Source organism: Cebidichthys violaceus, unplaced genomic scaffold (assembly GCF_023349555.1).
Source record: "Cebidichthys violaceus isolate CVI_PGR_0920_01 unplaced genomic scaffold, fCebVio1.0.p SCAF_1, whole genome shotgun sequence".
Lineage (NCBI taxonomy): Eukaryota > Metazoa > Chordata > Actinopteri > Perciformes > Stichaeidae > Cebidichthys > Cebidichthys violaceus.
The window spans coordinates 22,546,273-22,565,106 of record NW_027176262.1 but is presented as its reverse complement, the minus strand read 5'-3'; the positions used below and the strand labels follow the sequence as shown (position 1 = coordinate 22,565,106).

Sequence of the window (18,834 nt, the reverse complement as noted above, 5' to 3'; positions counted from 1 at the left end):
GTCGTGGGTTTTTCTCCATAAGTCTCGCTGCATCCACCGCTTCAGACTGGCATCGTGCTTTGAGGTCGACAGAGAAGCTTTTCAGCCTCCCGATCCATCGGTGTGAATTTGGTCGACTCTCTGCAGGGACTCATGCTTCTTCACTTGTTTCATAACTAGCTTCTGGCTCTGAGAGCGTTGATTATCCCCCCCCCCCCCCCCCCCCTCAAAAAAAAGAAATGCAAAGCCGCGTCTGAATTAATGATACAAACAGTCAAAAGCTGCCCAGCAGTCACAGTTGTTTTATGAGATCCCAGAAAGCAAATAAAGCCTGAAAGTAATTTGGACTAAAAGGAACTTTCACGAGGCGGAACATGCAAACAATGCAAAGTATTTGCATGACAGATGGTTCAGAATAAACCATCCCTCCAACAGAACATCATCACGGCAAACGGGAGCGATAAGCCATTAGATCTAGTTGAAGTGGAGCATTAGCTGAACACGTTGCATAAGCGGCCCGCGCGTCGCAGCGCGGCCTTGACGCACCTGTACGAAGTGGAAGTGGCCTTTCTCTCTCTCTCTCTCTCAATACATCATGAATACATCGCAGCCCCAACTCTGAAATTAGCTCCGACAGTGAGTCACTGCCGGCTGGTGTCAAGGTCGAACCTCTCTGACCGTTTGAAATGATATGTGAAAACCAGTGCTAATTCTAGACGACGAACTGTAACATCTGCTTGTGAATGTTCAAGCTTATGTGATGTGAAGACAGCAGGGAGACAATTCTCTGGTTTCGCTGACAACACAGTCTCACGGTCAAAAGTGGTGCCAAAATATGAAAATATATCATCTCTTAAATGTCTCTTGGCAGACTCGTTTGACATTTCATGAACCATAACAATGAAAAATTGTCCGAAATTTGCACACAGTCGTTTCGCCATTCGCCGACGTTTCCCCCCCCCCATTGGTCCTGGACCGCGAAAAACAGAAACAGAAGCTGGAGCTGGAGCCTGTGAAAGAGCGCACGTCTTCAGACGCCCACGCAGAAGCCAGCAGGAGAGACAGAGAGTCCAGGCAGCTGATTCAATGTGAGCTAATTCGTTCAGTCACTGCATGTCCCCCCGTCAAGGGCTGGTCCCCAGAGGCCAGCGCGACATCTGGACGTGTCCCCTCTGCTCCGACGGCACGGCTTTCATGTTGCTCTCAAGGGGCTCGGGCATTTTCTTGGTCTGCCGAGTCCGTCCTTTGATATTTCGCATTCAGAATTGACATTTCTCCCCATTATGATTCAGTTGGCCGGTGGCAACAGTATATAAACTAGTGGTCATATTCTATTTGGCTCTGAGGGAAATAAACAAACAGAAATCAAGAAAAGCACTGAAGAGATCATTAGAAAAGAGGTGTTAAACAAAAAGAATAAAAAGAATGTCGACGCGTTTCTCTTTACTGGATGACACATTTACCAGTGAGGGCTGTTTGGACCCTTTATTTAGACATTAAAGCAAAAGAGGAAATCAAGTTGTCCTTGGCTTCCAGCATCATTTCGCTGGACAAATGATTAATGCAATTAATTTACTTCCGTATTCCAACGTGAAAATAGAAAGTGTGCGTAATCCTCAGGGAGATTTAAACCAAGTGCAAGGGGAGGGCGGTAATCTTATAATCCTCCGTAATGTCGTAATGGTCTCTCCAAGCTTATCGAAACTAAACTAACTTTCCCAGCGGAATTCAATCACAGATACGGATGGACCCATAAAGAGCACCGCGACCAACGCTCCCTGTACAATCCAACAATCTCGTCCGCTTCATTACAAAATATATCTACAATACAAATTAAATAGAGATCTCTGTAAATCAACAGAATAAGTACACGCGTGAAAGAGTTTCATTCCAAAATGAAACATACGCCTGAGAAAACTACGTCACGGTCCTTGGTCGAGAAAAAGACCCGAGGCCTCTGATATTTACATCTTTTGTGGCAAAAGTCTGAAAATGCAGATTTTCGCCGAAAAATAAATACACATAGTGTGTTGTAAGAAACTGCTACATCCGTGACGCTGCGACATCCTATTGGCTGACCGAAGCAGGAGGCGACCGGGTCGGAAGAAACTCGGAGGTGAAGACGGCCTCGGCGTACTCCTCCACCACATCCTGGAACTCTGCCGCCACGTCGGCCACAGCCTCCGACAGCAGCTCCTCCGCCAGCCTGAGGGACACGAAAGGAACGCAGGAATTAGGAAAAAAGAGAGACATTCTCCTTCAAAGCAAGTCTCAAAGACGAGTCCTGGAGGTCAGTCGGTTAAATGGAGAAACATACAAACTTTAATATCATGGCAAAAGTCAGAATCTAATCTCTGGCAAATAATGTTCTGCATCACAACAAAACACGTGATTTCATAAAACTAGAAAAGAGTCAAGACAATGCGATGGTTGTGATATTCCCCTGTTGTTATTTATTGTTCTGGCCAATAGATTTGAGACTATAATTGCTAAATAAAAAAGTCAAGGTACAATAAGATATCTATCTATCTATCCATCTATCCATCCATCCATCCATCCCTATATCTATATCTATATATATATCTCTTAATGAAGGAAAATGACTGAGCAGATTGGTGCAGCACCAAGCTAAATTTTGGTGTTTTTTTTTTTAAATCACTATCTGGGTCAACACACGCCAGGAGACTGAAGCAGGCACACAGGAGATAAGTGCATGACTTAATGTGTGTTGTTTGAACCAGCTTGACCTTTTCAAGATTCAGTACAAGGATACTTTGCTCTCGACACTGGACACGGGGTGAGACAGAGCGAAGACTGGATTAGGAATAGCCACTAGGAAACGTGTATAACAGTAATAAGCTCTCCTGAAGGACTCTTCATATTCTGTATGGTTAACGCGCAAACATATCACTTACAAAAGAAGCTTAAAGAATTAATGTTTTCTGTGTTTTTTTCCGTGCTAAAGTTTTGCTATTTTGCAATCAATGTGTTAGCAGACAGAATTAATGTGGGGGGGGGGGGGCTCCACTGGGCCCATTACCAGAATAGCAGAGAATTTAGATGTCGATTTGTTTGTGTTTTCTCTGCAAAAAAAACACTGAGGTAATTGCATCTCCTCATACAATATCCACATTTTGCCACCAAATTCAGGAAAAAAGCAAACGATCCGTCGCTTGAAAACGTGGGTTCATTGATGTGGGATTGTTAATGAGCCAGTGGCAGAAGCAGTCAGGTCCCATGGGTGGGACTGTGGGCAGCAGCAATGTATCGAGCCGCTCGCAATCTCACACTGTGATGCAGAGAGAGGGGGGGGGGGGGGGGGGGGGGGGGGGGGATGATCTTTGGAAAGTTTAGAGCCGATATATAAAACGCATTCAGACTCGGAATGTTCACACAGATGAGAGGGAGTCTTCTGCATTGCAGCAACTTAAGAATTCTGTTAAGTATGCAAATTTGCGAGTGGGAGGGGAGAATAACGCACCAGAGACACTATGCAAACCATAACCTGCGCGATCCTCTCAGAGTGGGAAGACTGAACACGTCCACGGACAAAAACAGAGAGCAGGAAGGACAAATCTTGAGTGATAATGCTAATAAAAAAAAGGTAGAGATATTGTAACAAAGACAAAAAAAAAACTGATCACAGAATTCATTATAAGCACAGTTTAACTGCAGATTCGGATGTTCGGAAACATTCACTGATAAGTCTTTTACCGGTCTGCGATGGCCCAGGGGTTGAAGCTGCCGACAGACTCGTGAGCCACAAGTCGCAGGTAGGCCTCGTAGTCTTCCCGGTAGCGCCGGATGTTTCCCAGCATGCCGCCTGGCACAGAGATAACGGTCCCCCTGCTGCTCTCCGCTGGGCCCGGGAACACGGTGCCGCGTCTGGGCCGCTGCTCATCCTGGGACGCCTCATCGGTCAGGCTGTTCTCAGAGAGGATGCTGTGTCTGGAGAAAAAAATAAAAATAAAAAAAAAAAAAAAGACAAGAGGACGCTCACGAGGCGAGGCAAAAACGGGCAGGATTTCCGCGACACCCGAGCCTTCTGGGTAAAGGCCTTCTGAGCGCTGTGGAGAAGAGGGAAGGTAATATGCTGACGAGGGAGCCAGAGTGGAGTGCGGCGCCGTGATTGACCAGAAACATTTGCTGATATAAAGTCTGAGGATGATGAATTTAGGAGAGGTGTCTCTCGCCTCTTGCCCCCTTGATCAGGGTAGAGTAGGGGCTCAGCTGGACATTGCCATGGTCGAGCTTTATAATCCCGGCTGCTTGGACAAAATCAGCCCGGTTTGTTGCGACAGCGCTCTCGGTGCTATATTTAGTGTTCCCAAAGCAAAGTGCCTCTCTATTGTGCTCCCCAGGCCTCAGCTGAGCTCGTTTCTGTTTTGATAAATATCAAAGTGTCAGCACAGTCAACTCTGCATCCAGTGTGAAACGGTCGATTTACTGTCCGACGGGCGTCTGAGGACCAACGTGGTAAAAGGCAACAATGCAGCACTCGGTAAATTCACTTTTCTATTTACGGAGTCACAACAGCAACCACGCTTTTTTTTTTTTTCTCTTCTTTTTTTTTTTTGTGCCACATTCAAAAGACAACAAACACCATTCAGACAAAAAAAAAAAAAAAAAGACCAAGATTAACCTTGAATACATATCTGTGAAAAAGGAGATTCAACAACATCTCTGCTGAACATTCCAGTCAACGCGTGTTTCACGGGATATGCGATGCATCAAAAAAAAGTTGTGCGTCCGTTTGTGCCTCACGTGACACTCGGCCCACGATGACAACCGTGGCTGTACACAAAAGGGAACTACATGAAAAGGTTTAGAATATTGCTGAGTGGGGCTTTCATCTTTTCATTGATTTGTTTGACCTGCTGGTGCGGTCGTTCAGCGACAGCCAAGCGTGTGTGTGTGTGTGTGTGTGTGTGTGTGTGTGTGTGTGTGTGTGTGTGTGTGTGTGTGTGTGTGTGTGTGTGTGTGTGTGTGTGTGGGGAAACAATCGGCGCCTGCGTCTACGCTCCTCACCATGGATACATAAATCTTATCTGCCGCTCTGCTGATGTTTCCAAAGATGAAATCTCTCTCGCCCCTTTGTCTGTGTGGTCGCTTGATAGCTCTCACACGAGAGCACGAAAGGCAGCAAAAACGACTTTTTTGCCGTTTTGGAAATGTCTCTTTGGGAGGACGGTGTCACGTCCAGCGATGCGCGACAGATGGGTTGAACTACTGGGTGTCACGTTAACAATTACCTTTCCCCACAAACAGTGACGTGAACTCTCCCTCCTGAGAGGCCCTGATGTTGTAAAGTGGTGACTCATAGGTAACTAGCAGTGACCGCAATGACAGCCCGAGCAACTGAAAACCAAATAAAATCCGCTTTGTTTCATCTTTTACCAAATCAGCTGAAAGTAATTCTTTTGAAAATTGCATTCCCCATCAGTCCTCCCTTCACCGACTATAAAAAAGCACCTAAAAATTTAAATCGAGAAGTAATAACCTAAAAAGTAATTAAGCAATACAATCAAAGAAGCTTTAAAAAAATAAATGTCTGCCATCACTCGTTTCCTTCCTGTGTGTGTGTGTGTGTGTGTGTGTGTGTGTGTGTGTGTGTGTGTGTGTGTGTGTGTGTGTGTGAGATCTGCTTTCCAGCGACTGATGTGTCCCTCCGGACTGAGAAATGTGGGTTATGAACAGCCAATCAGGGCTGAGACGACAACACATGAATAGCTCTTCACACATTTCGCTGTTTCAAACCCCCCCCCCCCCCCCCCCCCCCCAAAAAAATCAAACCGTGCTATGCAGCTACACCGAACACCGACACACAAACAAACTGCATGTGTAGGCTTATTTTCCTTCATGCTGACGCAAGTGACGATGAAGCAACATGAAAGCATCCTGTCGTATATCCAAGTTTCCCTTTCTCCTAAAGCCCTGTGTACTTCATGCTGCACAACAGTATTTATGAGCGGAACTGTTGGCGGGTTTTCAAATATGGAGACAGACCTGAAGCTGGCTGCAGCTTCTTGTACCTACAGGGTTTATCCCAATAACACGTTTTATCATCTGGGAAATGAACTGCTCTTAATGAGGACAGTGTGTTGACTCTGGCACCAAACCGAGGCAGCGTCATTAAATCAAGAAATGTTTTTCTTGGGAGACTTTAATGCAGCTCTTTAGCTCCGGCTGTAGATTTAAAATAACTTTTGAATCGAGGGGAGTAAGTCACATTTTGGAGGAAAAAACAAACAAACAAGGTAGCTTGCTCATGTTTACAGAGCAAGGCCCCAAAAGAGCGCTCTATAAAACAATGAAGACAACTCCCCTTTCCATGACACACCAAATGACTCCCTTCTTCCAACTTTATTACTTCTAAAAAAAAAAAAAAGGGACTTTTCTCCGTCAGCTCTTTGGAAACACAAACATATAATTCTAGGAACATTTCAGGAAAATCTAAACTTTTCTTTCCAGACAAAAGTGCTTAATTATCCAAAGCAGTTGTCAAGTTACTACTAAATTGATGGGGGGTCTTCATTCAGAGCGGGAAAAAAATGTGACTAATGTGGACAATGTTTAGGATCTATGGTACTTATTTTAACAAATGACAACGAACATAATTGTTAAGAAGCAATCCTGGAGCCCCGTAATATTACTTCATATGCATCGCCGTCACCAATACAAGCACAGTTGTGCCGTCGCGTTTTAGCCGATTTAATCGATCCTCCCGTCTGACCGCGTCATCGTTGCTTCAGAGATGTTGAGAAGTGTCTCATGCAAAAAGAGATGCTGCGACGCCATGATGTGCGAGACAGCAAAGCGAGCCGCTCTCCATGCTGCCCAACGTATCCGTCGCTATCGATGTTAACTCAGGGACCGGTGCCGATCGCCAAAAACCAAACGGCGAAGAGATCTCACATGTTCCCATTAAAAACCTCAACCAACACTTTAACTTTATAAAGAACAGACACTTCTCATTAGGAGCAGACTAGTGCTGAAAGGCTGAGCCAATTCATTCATTGATGACGTCTTGTATTCTAGACTTGATCAAAGTAAAAAGAATCCTAATTACATCCACTGTGATTCAATGTGTTAGAAAAGAGAAAAGAGGTCCAGCCAGGTGCCAACGCTTCTTTAAAGGTAATTTGGACTGAGGATAAAAGCGACGCAGCCGGGTTCGTCTCCGTTTTATGCTGCAGGGACTCTAAAACACAGGAGCTGGATATTCTCAAATGACTTTGTCCCCGTTGAGAAGCTGCCAGGCTGGATACCTTTGAAGAGAGTAATGACTTAAAACACAACACCTCTTCAAAAAGACTAGACTCTAAATAGCTGACTTCCGTAAAGAAAAGAAAAGAAATAGAGCCATTACTTGATGGATGTGTTACGAAGACAGAGTCTATGATGAGTCACAGTGGATGTCGGGGTAAAGTATCCGACGAGGGAACGGAACCCGAGGCGCTGACTTAATTTGGTGCTTGAATTTGTTAAAAAAAAAAAAAAAAGCGGCATGCTGCTGGCTTAGTCTTGTGTCAACAACTTCCAGTCCTTTCGCTCTCTTTTCTCCACCTTCCAAGTTTCTCATTCATTTAAGCAGAAGAGCAGCTGCAGCCAAAGCCCTGGGCAGCGGAGGGTCTCTCTGTGGAGTCTGCAGCCCGAGTCCAGGAATAGACGCTGCCCTGGGTACGGTAGCCACCAAGTGACTGTTTGCAGGATGACTAAGGCCTCCCGGTGGGAGAGTGATTATAGGGCAACCACACGTCATGTGGGGGGGAGACGCGAAACACTCGCTGTGCGTCGCTGGAAAAACATTAACCACTTTACTTTTCATTAAGTCTAGAGGCCTAATTAAACCAGTGGTGAATGACTTCCTGTGGATGAGGCTGCTGTTGTTCTTGGAACAGAAGTTCACAAAAAAAAATAGTAATAATTAAAAACCCAACATTTTAATGTGTATATTTCTTTTTAAGCAGATGGTCATAATGTCATATAATCGTTAGTATTGTGTTGGAGCAGCGGCTACTTAAAATGGGGGCTTAGACCTTTAATTTCAGCTCAAAAGATTAAATAGGTCAAACCTTGGAACTGCACTCCAGTTAGTATTCTGGAAACACTCCAAAAATGTCCCTACTTCCTCTTCAAGATGAATAAAACAGCAAGGAGAGGAAGCCGTCAGCACAATATGAGCGGTAGAAATGATGTGTTGTATGATTGTTCAAAAAAATAAATAAAAAGGATGCAGCAACCCACCCGGTCTCCACAGTTTTCTCTAGGAGAATTTCGGCTGCAGAGCTCTGCCCCGGCACCGGCCTCGTGAGCCTAATTGGCCGAGGAGAGGCTGGCCTGGAGCACGGAGCGTGGCACTGGGGTCCTGGGAACAACAGATAGGAAGGAGGGAGGAAAGGAAGGGTAGAGGTAGTGTGTGTCCAGAGGGATGGAGTGGAGTGGAGTGGAGCAGGGGGGGGGGGGGAGACAGATGCACAAAGCAAGCAGAGCAGAGGCTCAGAATGAGAAGTGTTCGCCTACTCAGTTGTGGCGCTGTCTCCACCTACAGGACACATCAGGGAAATCCTTTCTCTACATGCAGTTAAAGAGGATAAAGAGGAGTGTGTTAGTGTTTTTTTTTTTTTTATTTACCTGCTGCTCCTGGTCTGTCCCAGTAAAGAGGGTCTGAGTAGGTGATGGAAGCAAACCGTCTCCTCACTTCTTCCTGGTCTCTCTGCTCAGAAAGCAACAGATAAATCCATATTATAAACAAACTGTCCGCCCGCCAGCAGACACTGCATCAGTAAGCAGCACCAGACCGACGGCCGTCACAGGAGTGTGCTCCATAAACATCAGCCCCGATCGCTGAACCTCCTCACCTGTATCTCCTCCATACGAAGCAGCATACTCTCCAGGGTGGGGGCCTGCAGCCTACGCCGGGCCGTGTCCTCAAACTGTCCGTCTGTCTCAGCCGCCCACGCCGCCCGCGCAGTGTCCTCCAGCAGATCCTCCAGCAGCGCCTCACTCAGCTGCTCTGCACTCCCTGCTGCCTGTGGAGGGAAACATACACACACACGCATGACACCAAAAATTCTAACTTTATTCAATAGCGAGGCCAAGTTTCCCCTCTTCTCCCCTGGGAAGCATTGGCAACCCCGCAGCGCAGCTCACCGTCTCTGCAGCCTGCTCAGACAGCCGGACCCTCAGCGAGGGGCTGATCCTCGTCCTGCACTCACCGATCTGCTGAAATAAACAAACTCAGTCCCACCGATCAAGCGTCCTTTCCTTCCTCTCAGTCTATAGAAACAATACCGCGACTCAGTCACATTTCATTTGACTTTTGTTATGCTGTATTGATTGTTCCCCATCTTCAAATAAAAGGTGACATGTAAAAAAAAAAAAAAAAAAAGGAAGGAAAGGGAAGTTATAATCTGTCACTACGCAGACAACAGACGAGTCTTCCTACCTGTGCTTCATCCAGAAGCGGCTGAATTCTTTCTCTGGCCTTCTGCTCGGCTCTCTCAGCCCACCGAGTTGGCGAGACAACTTCTGACCTGTAAACCAAAAACACACCCACACTGCAAGCTGTCACGGAAGTTATATAAAGCCAAACGCATTTTAACTGGTTTTCAAGCTTGTGTGGGGGGGGGGCAGTGTTTGTCAGCCTTGTTGTTTGCTTAAATATTCACATTTACTGCAAAAACCGGGTCATAACCATAAAAATTCCCATCCCTCGGCGTAGAGGCAAACCTCGTGAACACTGTAGTGAATTCATCCTGGTTTATTTAACCGTAGAGGCTGATGAATTCATTCGTACACTTACAACGACTCCAGCTGAGCTCAAAAGAGAGGCTGGTTTCAGCTTTAAGTTTACTAGAATATGTTCACTCCTTAAAAAAAAAAAAAAAGCTCCAGTCCCATATTAAATGTGTATAAATACTGTCAAACGTAGAGGCCTACAAACATCGTACACCAGGCTATTAGTCTTCATTTCTGTCTAAAACATATATTACTTGAGATGCTTGTTGTTGTGAGTTCATGGACTGATCGTAGTCGCGGCAGGTGGAGCAGCCGCCGTCAGAAGAACAGACCTTTCACCTCGTCATAGCAACAAATACCCAGGTGGAACTAATACTATTAACGATGGTGCAATTCCCAATGACTCACTAAGCAAAAAAAAAAAAAAAGCCTTGAAACTGGCCAAGTTCAGTCCTCTTGGTTGTTTCTTTGTGTGTGAGGAAACAGAAGCACGAAGGACAAAACCCGCACATTTGCTTTAGTTCAATTAGAGTTTTATGGACCAAGTGTTCGCTTCAACCCAAAGCACCGCTCACGCTGCGGTTTTGTTGCTGGCCTTGCAGGATTAAACCGCCCGATGGGTAATGTGAGGAAATGTGAGGTGATCTATGGGAACATATGCGCTCTCTGGTGCCGATGGGATGTTGCTGCAATCGCAACCGGCATTATTTTCTATCTCTCTATTGTTTGCAGGTAATCATGTTCCGTGCTGGAACTGTTCTTTTAATTGTGAGGCAATGTGTGGCAGATTCATGTGTGGATCGCTGGCTTGAGTGGAAGCAAGATGTGGATTTTTTCAAAGTACCATTAATGTTGGGACTCTAAACTTTAATGACAAATGTTTATGCAGGAAGCACCTTCAAGCACATATTATTATCATTATTATTATACAGTATGTAATGTACTTTATACAGTGATTGATTAACAGGGTCCTGATTCCTCGTAGTAGCTTTAAGATTAATTTAATTTGTCTTATTAGGATTTGTTTTATTATTTCACAGTCAACCGTTTTAACATATTTTTCTGTTTTTTTATTTCTTGTGTTAATCTGTGTACAGATGGGATCAATAAAGGATCAACCTACATTTACTCAGATACCGCTGAATCCATAATTACACTTCTTCTGTACCTTAGCGTCTGAATGCGTTGAGCCTCTTCTTTGCTCAGCTGGTTGAGCTCCTTCAGTCTCTGCACCGTCATCTTATCCAGCCAGGCTTTCCTGTACCGAGCCAGTAATCATCGAATGAAGCAAAAAGCACGCTCAGTTACCCATTTCACATAAAACACCTGTAATCCTCATCTCTAAAATCAGGCGGCTAGCCCCCCCCCCCCCGATTAATAGGAAAGCACAATCGCAGTAATTAAGATTTGATTAAACAGAAACATATGTGGAACACTCAATCAATGCGTCGCTTAGAACGACTGAAAACAGGCCAACTATAAATCACTCACAAAGAGAAATGGCCTCAATCTAGCCGCCACCTAGATTCATTTATCGGAAAGAATTAACTTTGAGTTAGGATCAGAGTGTTGCCTGTGGCTCTCAGCAAGTGGGGTCTGACACGGAGGTTAGAAATAACTCCATGAATACAGAGGAAGGACTCATTAAGATTCCATTCATATCAACCCCCCCCCCCTCTCTTGCTAGGACAGACGATCTGATGTACAGTATGTACGCATATTTATCAGATATTTCATCATGAAATATCTGATAAAAAAAAAAGAAAAGAAGAGATTAAAAGATGGATGTGATTTGCAGGCGATGGGCTTCACCTTAACGCTTCATTCTGAGCTTGTGTCTTCTTTTCGGAGCTCAGGGCCGGTTCTGCTTCGCCGTTCGCCGCCTGCTTAGGAGGGCTGGACGAGGGCTTCACGGGAGAAAAGAGACATCGAGGCTCTGGTCCTCTCCTCTGAGGGGATCTGTTGAGATAATAGCAGAGGGATATAGATATAGATATATAGGGATCATAGGGAATAAGAGTCATGTTTATTTTTATGTTTTTCCGCTGTACTTTACAATTACATATTCCATAAATATTGTTTGGATGCCGATTTTGGAAAAGCCTCTAATTACACAGTGAATGAAAGCCATTAGTCCAGCAAAAAAAAAAATGTATGATGAAACCGGCTCACATCCACCTTCTGGCTGAAAAGTGAACGGCTTTTTAAGTGGTCTCTCCGGGCACCTTACATTTCTAAACGTTATCGTATCACAGACGCTTTAATTCACAATGCATTAATATATTCATACTGGAAGACTGTTACCTTGGCATTAGAGTTTCAGACTTTACAGTACACAACACAGATAACAGTATAATCGTGGTTTTATAATGATTATAATTCAGTCATCCGGTGTGCAATGAGAGCAACAACACTGGTGCACAATAATAGCTCATGATTTTTTCTTTTTTTTTTTTCTTTTAATGAACGCGTCATCAGTTGTTCTCACCGCTGTGGAGGAGGAGAGTGAGGCGATGTAGGTATCCAGGGCACAGAGTGCTCTTTCTGAGGCAGCTGGTTCACTCTGAGCTGAGAGGACACTGTAGGCTGCTGGAAACCTGCTTCTTGCATCTGATTACGCTACGGCAAAAAAAAAATACAAAATATAATGTTTAAATCTTTGAAGTGACCTCTGGCATACCTTCATACGCCTTTTTTTTCTCCACGGTGGGTTTTAAATGACACCCAAAATCACACTGCTTCTATTATAACATGAAGCACTTCCTGTGTGCTACAACATATCTAATTCAGTATTGAGCTTCAGTAGAAGTAAAGCCAGCACCTTCATTCTAACGTCAGCCTCGCTTCTCCCACAGTGCAGAGCCCCTCCTCCTCCTCCTCCTCCTCCTCCTCTTCTGCAGGCGGTGTTTGCCCGAGGTCGTCCCTGCAGCTCTCTCTGGGCGAGGCTCTGCAGGCCGGCCCTGAGCGCCTCTCGTCTGTTCATGAGCTGGTGAGGAGCAGCTCTGGGCTTCTGCGAGGCCATTCTCTTACCTGACGACACACATGAGAAGTATTGTATCCCATGTCGATAGAAAGGAAGGAATAGCTTCGGCTCTTCCTCGCTATGAAACACGAGTAAAATCGGCTTGGAACAAAAAGGCATGACACAACACAACGCCTCCAATTAAACAATTAGCAAACTTGACAACCAGTTGGCTCCCTAAGCTCATTGTAGGTGTTTGTGTCACACAGGATGCCTCTCAGCCCAATAGGAGCCAGCAGGAGTTAACTGCTCATAAGGTGAAGCAGTGGGGGACCAACAGCCAGAGTCCTGCACTTCAGTTCCTGTCCCCCCCCCCCCCCCATCACTTCTTCATGGCTCCTTATCGACTTTAAGCCTGGTGCAGCCATTTAAGCACAGCGGGAGGCCCCAAACACCACCGCACACAAAAAGCCCCGAGGTGACTTCCAGACACTCTGGAGACTTAACGCTTCGTCATTCATCAAAAAGGCATACACAGAATTTACTGGGAAATACTGCATTTATATATAAAAGCATTTACTAAAAGGGAAGTAAATGCTTTTTAACATGTTAAATCTAAGTCAAGGCAAAAGAGCACTCACCTCGGACTGCTCTCTTGGGATTTGCCGGTTTGCGAGGACCTCGAACGGTTGAGGTGCCGGCACCCTTGGGTGCACTTGACGGTGACGCGCTGCGATGAGGAGACTTCCTGTGTGGAGGACGTGCTCGGGCCTGCATCCTTTGGAGCAGCTCTTGCTTATGGAGGACAGAATCCAACGTCTAAGCAGAATAGAGTGACAAGACACAAAAACAATGCCTCCATAAAATAATCGAAATAATACATAAGATTTGTTCAATTTACCGATTTAAAAAAAAACAAAAAACATAAGAAAGACTCTTATTCGTAAAAGATATACTATAAACCACGAGCCACATGCATTCATAAAGTATAAGGAGGAACTTTAATTTGATGGTATTTACATCAGCATCATATTAATGTTGGAACTGTGGACCTTTCTATACATCATCTCACAGTTTTGTAGGACACAAAGTAATTGGAAAAGTTAACTTAGACTTGAATAAAGTCACCAACTACAGCTACATTAGTCTATGACCCCAAAACAACGGCTTGACACCTTTTTGTTTGAATCTTCCTTGTGATGCGCTTCCATTTCCATCTTCCATTTGAAATCTACTGGGCTAGAATGGTTCAGTGAAACTCTGTGCTATGGTCCAAACACGTTGTGATCTGCACTTTACGCTCCTTACCTCTAGTTTCTGCAGGACGTCGAAGGCCGTCTCCGAACCCTGTTCTGCTTCAACCTTAGCGGAGCACAGAGAGAGCTGGCGAATCAGCTGGCTCAGCTCTTTGTAATGAGCCGGTACCTTGTCGTGAGAAAGATCTGAAAACTGGTTGACGACAAACTGCAAGACCCTGAGCGTCCCTCGGTGAGCAGCTGCAAGCCTGTTTATTGTCGCGGACTGACGGAAGAACAGAGAGGCAATCAGATAGCTCCATGATGTGTGCCGAGCATTCAAAAGCTACATGAAATCTCCTTTTAGCAAAAACAATATTAATTTAAAGAATGATAGAATGTGGTAAAACACTGGCACATGTTTTTGAGATTGGTCTTTCGTTGAATGACCACTCATTGGTGTGTTCATATACATAAATGGCATGAAGAACATTTATCTTTTGAGGGACAGGAGCCCCCCCCCCCCCCCCCCAAAAAAAAAAGTTATTGCAGTGTTCTTAATGTTTTATCATCATCAACAAATACATGAGCTCTAAACAGCAGTGAATGTGTGACAAAGATGAAGACATACCTTTTTGGTGTCCCACATGTTCTGGCTTCGTAGTTTCTCCATATCTTCCTGTATCTCTTTGACCTTTTAAATAGCGGTTTTGGGGAACAGTGTTTATAGATAGAGAGCAAATGAAAAAGTCAATGGAGGTTTATTTAAATTTACACGTGGCAGAGATTTAAATACCTGCTGCTGGAGAACATAGATGAGACGTGCCGAGCGGCCTGCCTGCTTCTGCCTGCGCATCTCCAACTTGTTTTGCTCTTCGGGCTCCAATGGCTCCTCTAGTTCACCTCCTGTTGTTTAAATACCACCATTCATCATTACGCTTGTCATGTAAAAGTGTGCTGAGTTTGGAGGGTACAAAAACTGTGAAATCAATTTATCAACAGTAAGACACAAGCCTAATGTAACAAGCTGATTTGTGTGTGTGGGGGTTACCTCTGTTGGAGAGCGCTTCTACTTTCTGAATATACACTTCCAGCTCATTGTGCAGCTTGTCGATCTCCTGGCTTAAAGGTGCATGTTTGCCCCCTTCACACTGCCTCGGGCCAGGGTCTCTGGTTGGAGGCGACCGGCCGATCCGAGACACGGGACCGATGGGACGCTTCTGGGGTCTGTTCGCTGACAATTTGGCTCCAGATCGGGTTGAGTTCTTTAATGGACTGGAGGTCTTGAACTTGGCCTTATTCGGAGTGGCGGTAAGCTCCTATAGAGAGAGGAAAAGACTCATTTACTGAACAAAATGGCAATAATTCCTTAGAGAGGACACTAAACCAGTAAACTATCAATTATAAAACGTGAGCCATTAATCTACATCACTTACCTGTAGCAGCTCTACATCACTAGTTTCATGGAGGGAGGCCTCCTGAGAGGGTTTGGCAGGGGATCTCGTCAGTGACTCGAGGCGCCTTCTTCTCAGATCTCGCTTGGCCAGCCGCACCGCAGCCCGCAGTCTCTCCTCCGACAGCGTGGTGAAGCTGATGGAGCTTCTGGTGCTCTCCACGTTCTCACGCTCCTCTGACGGCGGCGGCGGCAGCAGCAGCAGCCTCTCTATCACGATGGGGGCTGGCGGGCGTACATGGGTGGCACGGTTGCCGGTGCTTGCAGGGAAGGCTTCATTGAACAGGAGCTGTGGTGTGGAAGATACCAATCTCTTAATGCAAACAGCCATTGCTACTTAGAATTCAAACGTATAAAGAATTTGGATTAATGGGTCACTTGTTGTTTACCTTGTTTTGGGACATGACAGTAGTTACACCGCTGCTGTTGTGAACGCTTCGGGTTGGACCTAAAACAACCCAGGTTCTCCCTCGAGCCTGCTGTCCCTCAGGAGTCGTGGGGCCACTCTGCAGGAACTGTGCAGTCATTGCAGTGAAAACAACCGCCGAGCTCTGTCAAAAATAGCTAACATTAATGTAAATGAGTTAGCATTAGCAAGCTAACTACGCTTTTGAATTGAAGTTTGCAAACTAACTAAATTAATCCCAACATAATCCATTCGATAACCGCTTGTTTTTTCAGTTTATACAGACATTATAAATTAACTATTCACGTAGCGTCGCTGACTGGAAGTAAACTAAAATATGGAACATGGTTAACTTTTAGAATTTTAATCCAAGCCTGTCAAGTGTTTGAAACGCCGCCATGACATTAACGGAACTCAGCTGGACGGAAGTTCTTTTTTTCCTTCTTTTTTTTTTAGCAAGTACGGATCGTCAGAGCAGTCAAGCATCACCGCAACCGCATTTAAAAAATAAATCATTCTGTAATAAAATATGCGCCCTTCTGCGATACTTTGTGAATGTATAAAATATTATGTAATGTGCTTATCAAAAATGTAAAACATCTCCATGACAAAGGACAACTTAAAAATGCTGAATAAAACTTAGGGACGTGGTCCCTTTAAGAACTTTTGCACAGACCGGAAGTGGTACTGTCACCTTTTTGAGTATTTCTCTCAGGTCCAGTGTTCAGAGGAGTAGTATTTCTGATAACACTTGTTAGTGCTTCGTGCTAGGTAGTGCATTTCCACACTAACTCGGTCTGAACGATGGCCCACTACGAAGAAGTGGCCGTGCACGGATATGACGACTTCTGTCAGGCTGTATCTGAGAGAAAGGGGAAGGATATTTTTGTGTATTTCTCTGGTAATAAAGACGCCCAAGGAAAGAGCTGGTGCCCCGACTGTGTGACAGGTAATGTCTGCGTTGTCTACCTGGATTCAACCTATGTAATCTAGCCAGATGTGTGTATGTTACTTTCATTTTGAGTAGACTTGTAATGTATGATCGTCTGACCGTATGGGACACACTTGCCATTGTTCTGGTCGTGAGATGTTCGTAACCTTTCCTTTCATTGATCTTTACTTATTTTACATTTGGTGCATTGTTCCCCTTTCAGCGGAGCCCGTTGTAAGGGGACAGATGACTCATCTTCCTGAGGGCTCCGTCTTCATCTACTGTCAAGTGGGAGAAAGGGCCTAGTCAGTATTTTATTTACTCTAATATCTTTAATGGCAAACTGTGCTGCGACTAACACTGAAACGATCAGTTGAATCATCTGCTCTAATGGAATATGATAATTAATGGCCACCACAGGTAATGAGAGCTCAACAATGTAACGAAACATCTAAAAAAAACTGTTTGACCAACAGCCGAAAACTCAAATAGATTAGATGTAACATGAGTTTGAAACAGTATAAAATGGAAAGACAATAACAAGTATGTAGACCTGCTAAATTGCCACAAAAGAAAAAAAAAATAATGATGTGATCAACAAAATATAAATTGTGCAATTGCATTCCATGCATTTATATTTTAGGGGAACTGGCAAACTATAGAGCCAGTTACAGTGAGCTCAGTTGTGAAATATTACATTTCTAGATAGCCAGAACGTGTTGTGTCACGAGGCTGAATCTGATGCATAGAAATAATTCAATAAACCTAATAGAGGAACGTAGCCGAGAGAGAAAACATTGAGCTTTTGCTAGTCGAGACAGAAGTATTTCTTTAAGAAACTTCATTATCTTTAAAATAAACAACTTTGATATTGTGATATTTGCAGCCATTCAGTCATAAATCTGTATTACATGTTGACTATCTGCATGCAAACAATGGATGTGATTAGACCATAATGCTACTAAACATATTATATATATATATATATATATATATATATATATATATACACACACACACATATATATACGATAGACTATTGTCTGTAAAAGACCAAAAAGGGATTTGTGTTCTATGGTATGCTGTATAAATGTATAATATACATTAGAGCACCAAATAATGCTTCTACATAGATTTCATAATCATTTACTTCTCCAAAAAAAAATGTCAGATTTCTGCAAAAGCATTTTCATGTTGGAAAGCTGAAAGTCCTCTTCCCCATGTCTGCTCTCTGAAATGTGGTACCGGTGAACTGTATCAGCTGCCTAATAATAATAATAATAATAATAATGTTTTTGTTCATGCTCCAGTTGGAAGGATTCAAATAATGACTTCAAGAAGACGCTGAAGTTGAGTGGAGTTCCCACTCTGCTGCGGTATGGCACGGTAAGAATAATGTGCCTGACTCTCATATTGACATGATTAGACTAAAATGAGTTTTAATATAAAAGTTTGGCAGAAAAATCCTTAGAAATTAGATAATAAGAGACAATATTTCGGTATCATCCAGTCTCGTATAAAATGTTGCATATGAAAAAAGCATAATCTTCTAATATTGCTATAGTTAGAGTGGTCTAACCCCCCCCCCACCCTGTAATCCTGTTTCAGCCTCAGAAGTTGGTGGAGGAAGAATGCTTCAAAGGAGAGCTGGTGCGGATGATGTTCACTGAGGACTGAGGGATCCAACGCTGTTCGCACATCCGCCATTTTATCATTTTAACAGTAAATTCACCACCATTCAATTCCAGCGTTACTGACAACCGTGCACAAGGTTAATCTCCTTCTGCAATGCGATGCAAATCTGCAACCGTGTTAAGTTTACGACCAAGTTAATGAGCATCCAACGTAAGACACAGCTATTCAATTAATCCAGCACTTGAACGTCTGCAAAGAGAAACATGAAGAACGGACGTGACTCTAATAGTGATTCTTCTCGGGCTGCTTTTATGTGCAATCACTCGATTGATATATGTTATCCGAGTTTGGTATGTTTGTTCAAATGTAACGTTAATCTAAAACACTAGTTGATTACATTTATACAAAATTCTTCATTGTGACCATTTTTTTTTTAATGTGATTATTTGCCTTGCAGTAAGATTCAAATAAAGTAACACTTGATGTTGAAAA

General features: G+C 44.0%; 2 protein-coding genes across 3 annotated transcripts; one reads left to right on the top strand and one right to left on the bottom strand.

Annotated features, from left to right (window-relative positions):
• Positions 1-268: 268 nt before the first annotated feature.
• kiaa0753 (KIAA0753 ortholog) lies at positions 269-16,180 on the bottom strand. Of its 2 annotated transcripts, none has more exons than XM_068715594.1 (18): positions 15,760-16,180; positions 15,354-15,659; positions 14,969-15,236; positions 14,714-14,823; positions 14,549-14,611; positions 13,991-14,203; positions 13,324-13,501; positions 12,542-12,750; positions 12,209-12,339; positions 11,533-11,679; positions 10,889-10,978; positions 9,428-9,515; positions 9,133-9,204; positions 8,841-9,011; positions 8,614-8,695; positions 8,227-8,347; positions 3,694-3,927; positions 269-2,185 (listed from the first exon to the last, which is right to left on the bottom strand). In XM_068715594.1, the coding sequence occupies exons 1-18, from the start codon at positions 15,895-15,897 to the stop codon at positions 2,047-2,049; spliced, it is 2,760 nt and encodes a 919-aa protein (XP_068571695.1). In that variant the 5' UTR covers positions 15,898-16,180; the 3' UTR covers positions 269-2,046. The 2 variants fall into 2 exon arrangements, with proteins under 2 accessions (XP_068571695.1, XP_068571698.1); XM_068715597.1 differs by having other exon boundaries at positions 9,133-9,201.
• A 282-nt stretch (positions 16,181-16,462) lies between these two features.
• txndc17 (thioredoxin domain containing 17) lies at positions 16,463-18,834 on the top strand. Its single transcript, XM_068715593.1, has 4 exons — positions 16,463-16,725; positions 16,931-17,012; positions 18,018-18,093; positions 18,316-18,834. Exons 1-4 carry the CDS (start codon positions 16,581-16,583, stop codon positions 18,382-18,384), a joined length of 372 nt encoding a protein of 123 aa, XP_068571694.1. The 5' UTR covers positions 16,463-16,580; the 3' UTR covers positions 18,385-18,834.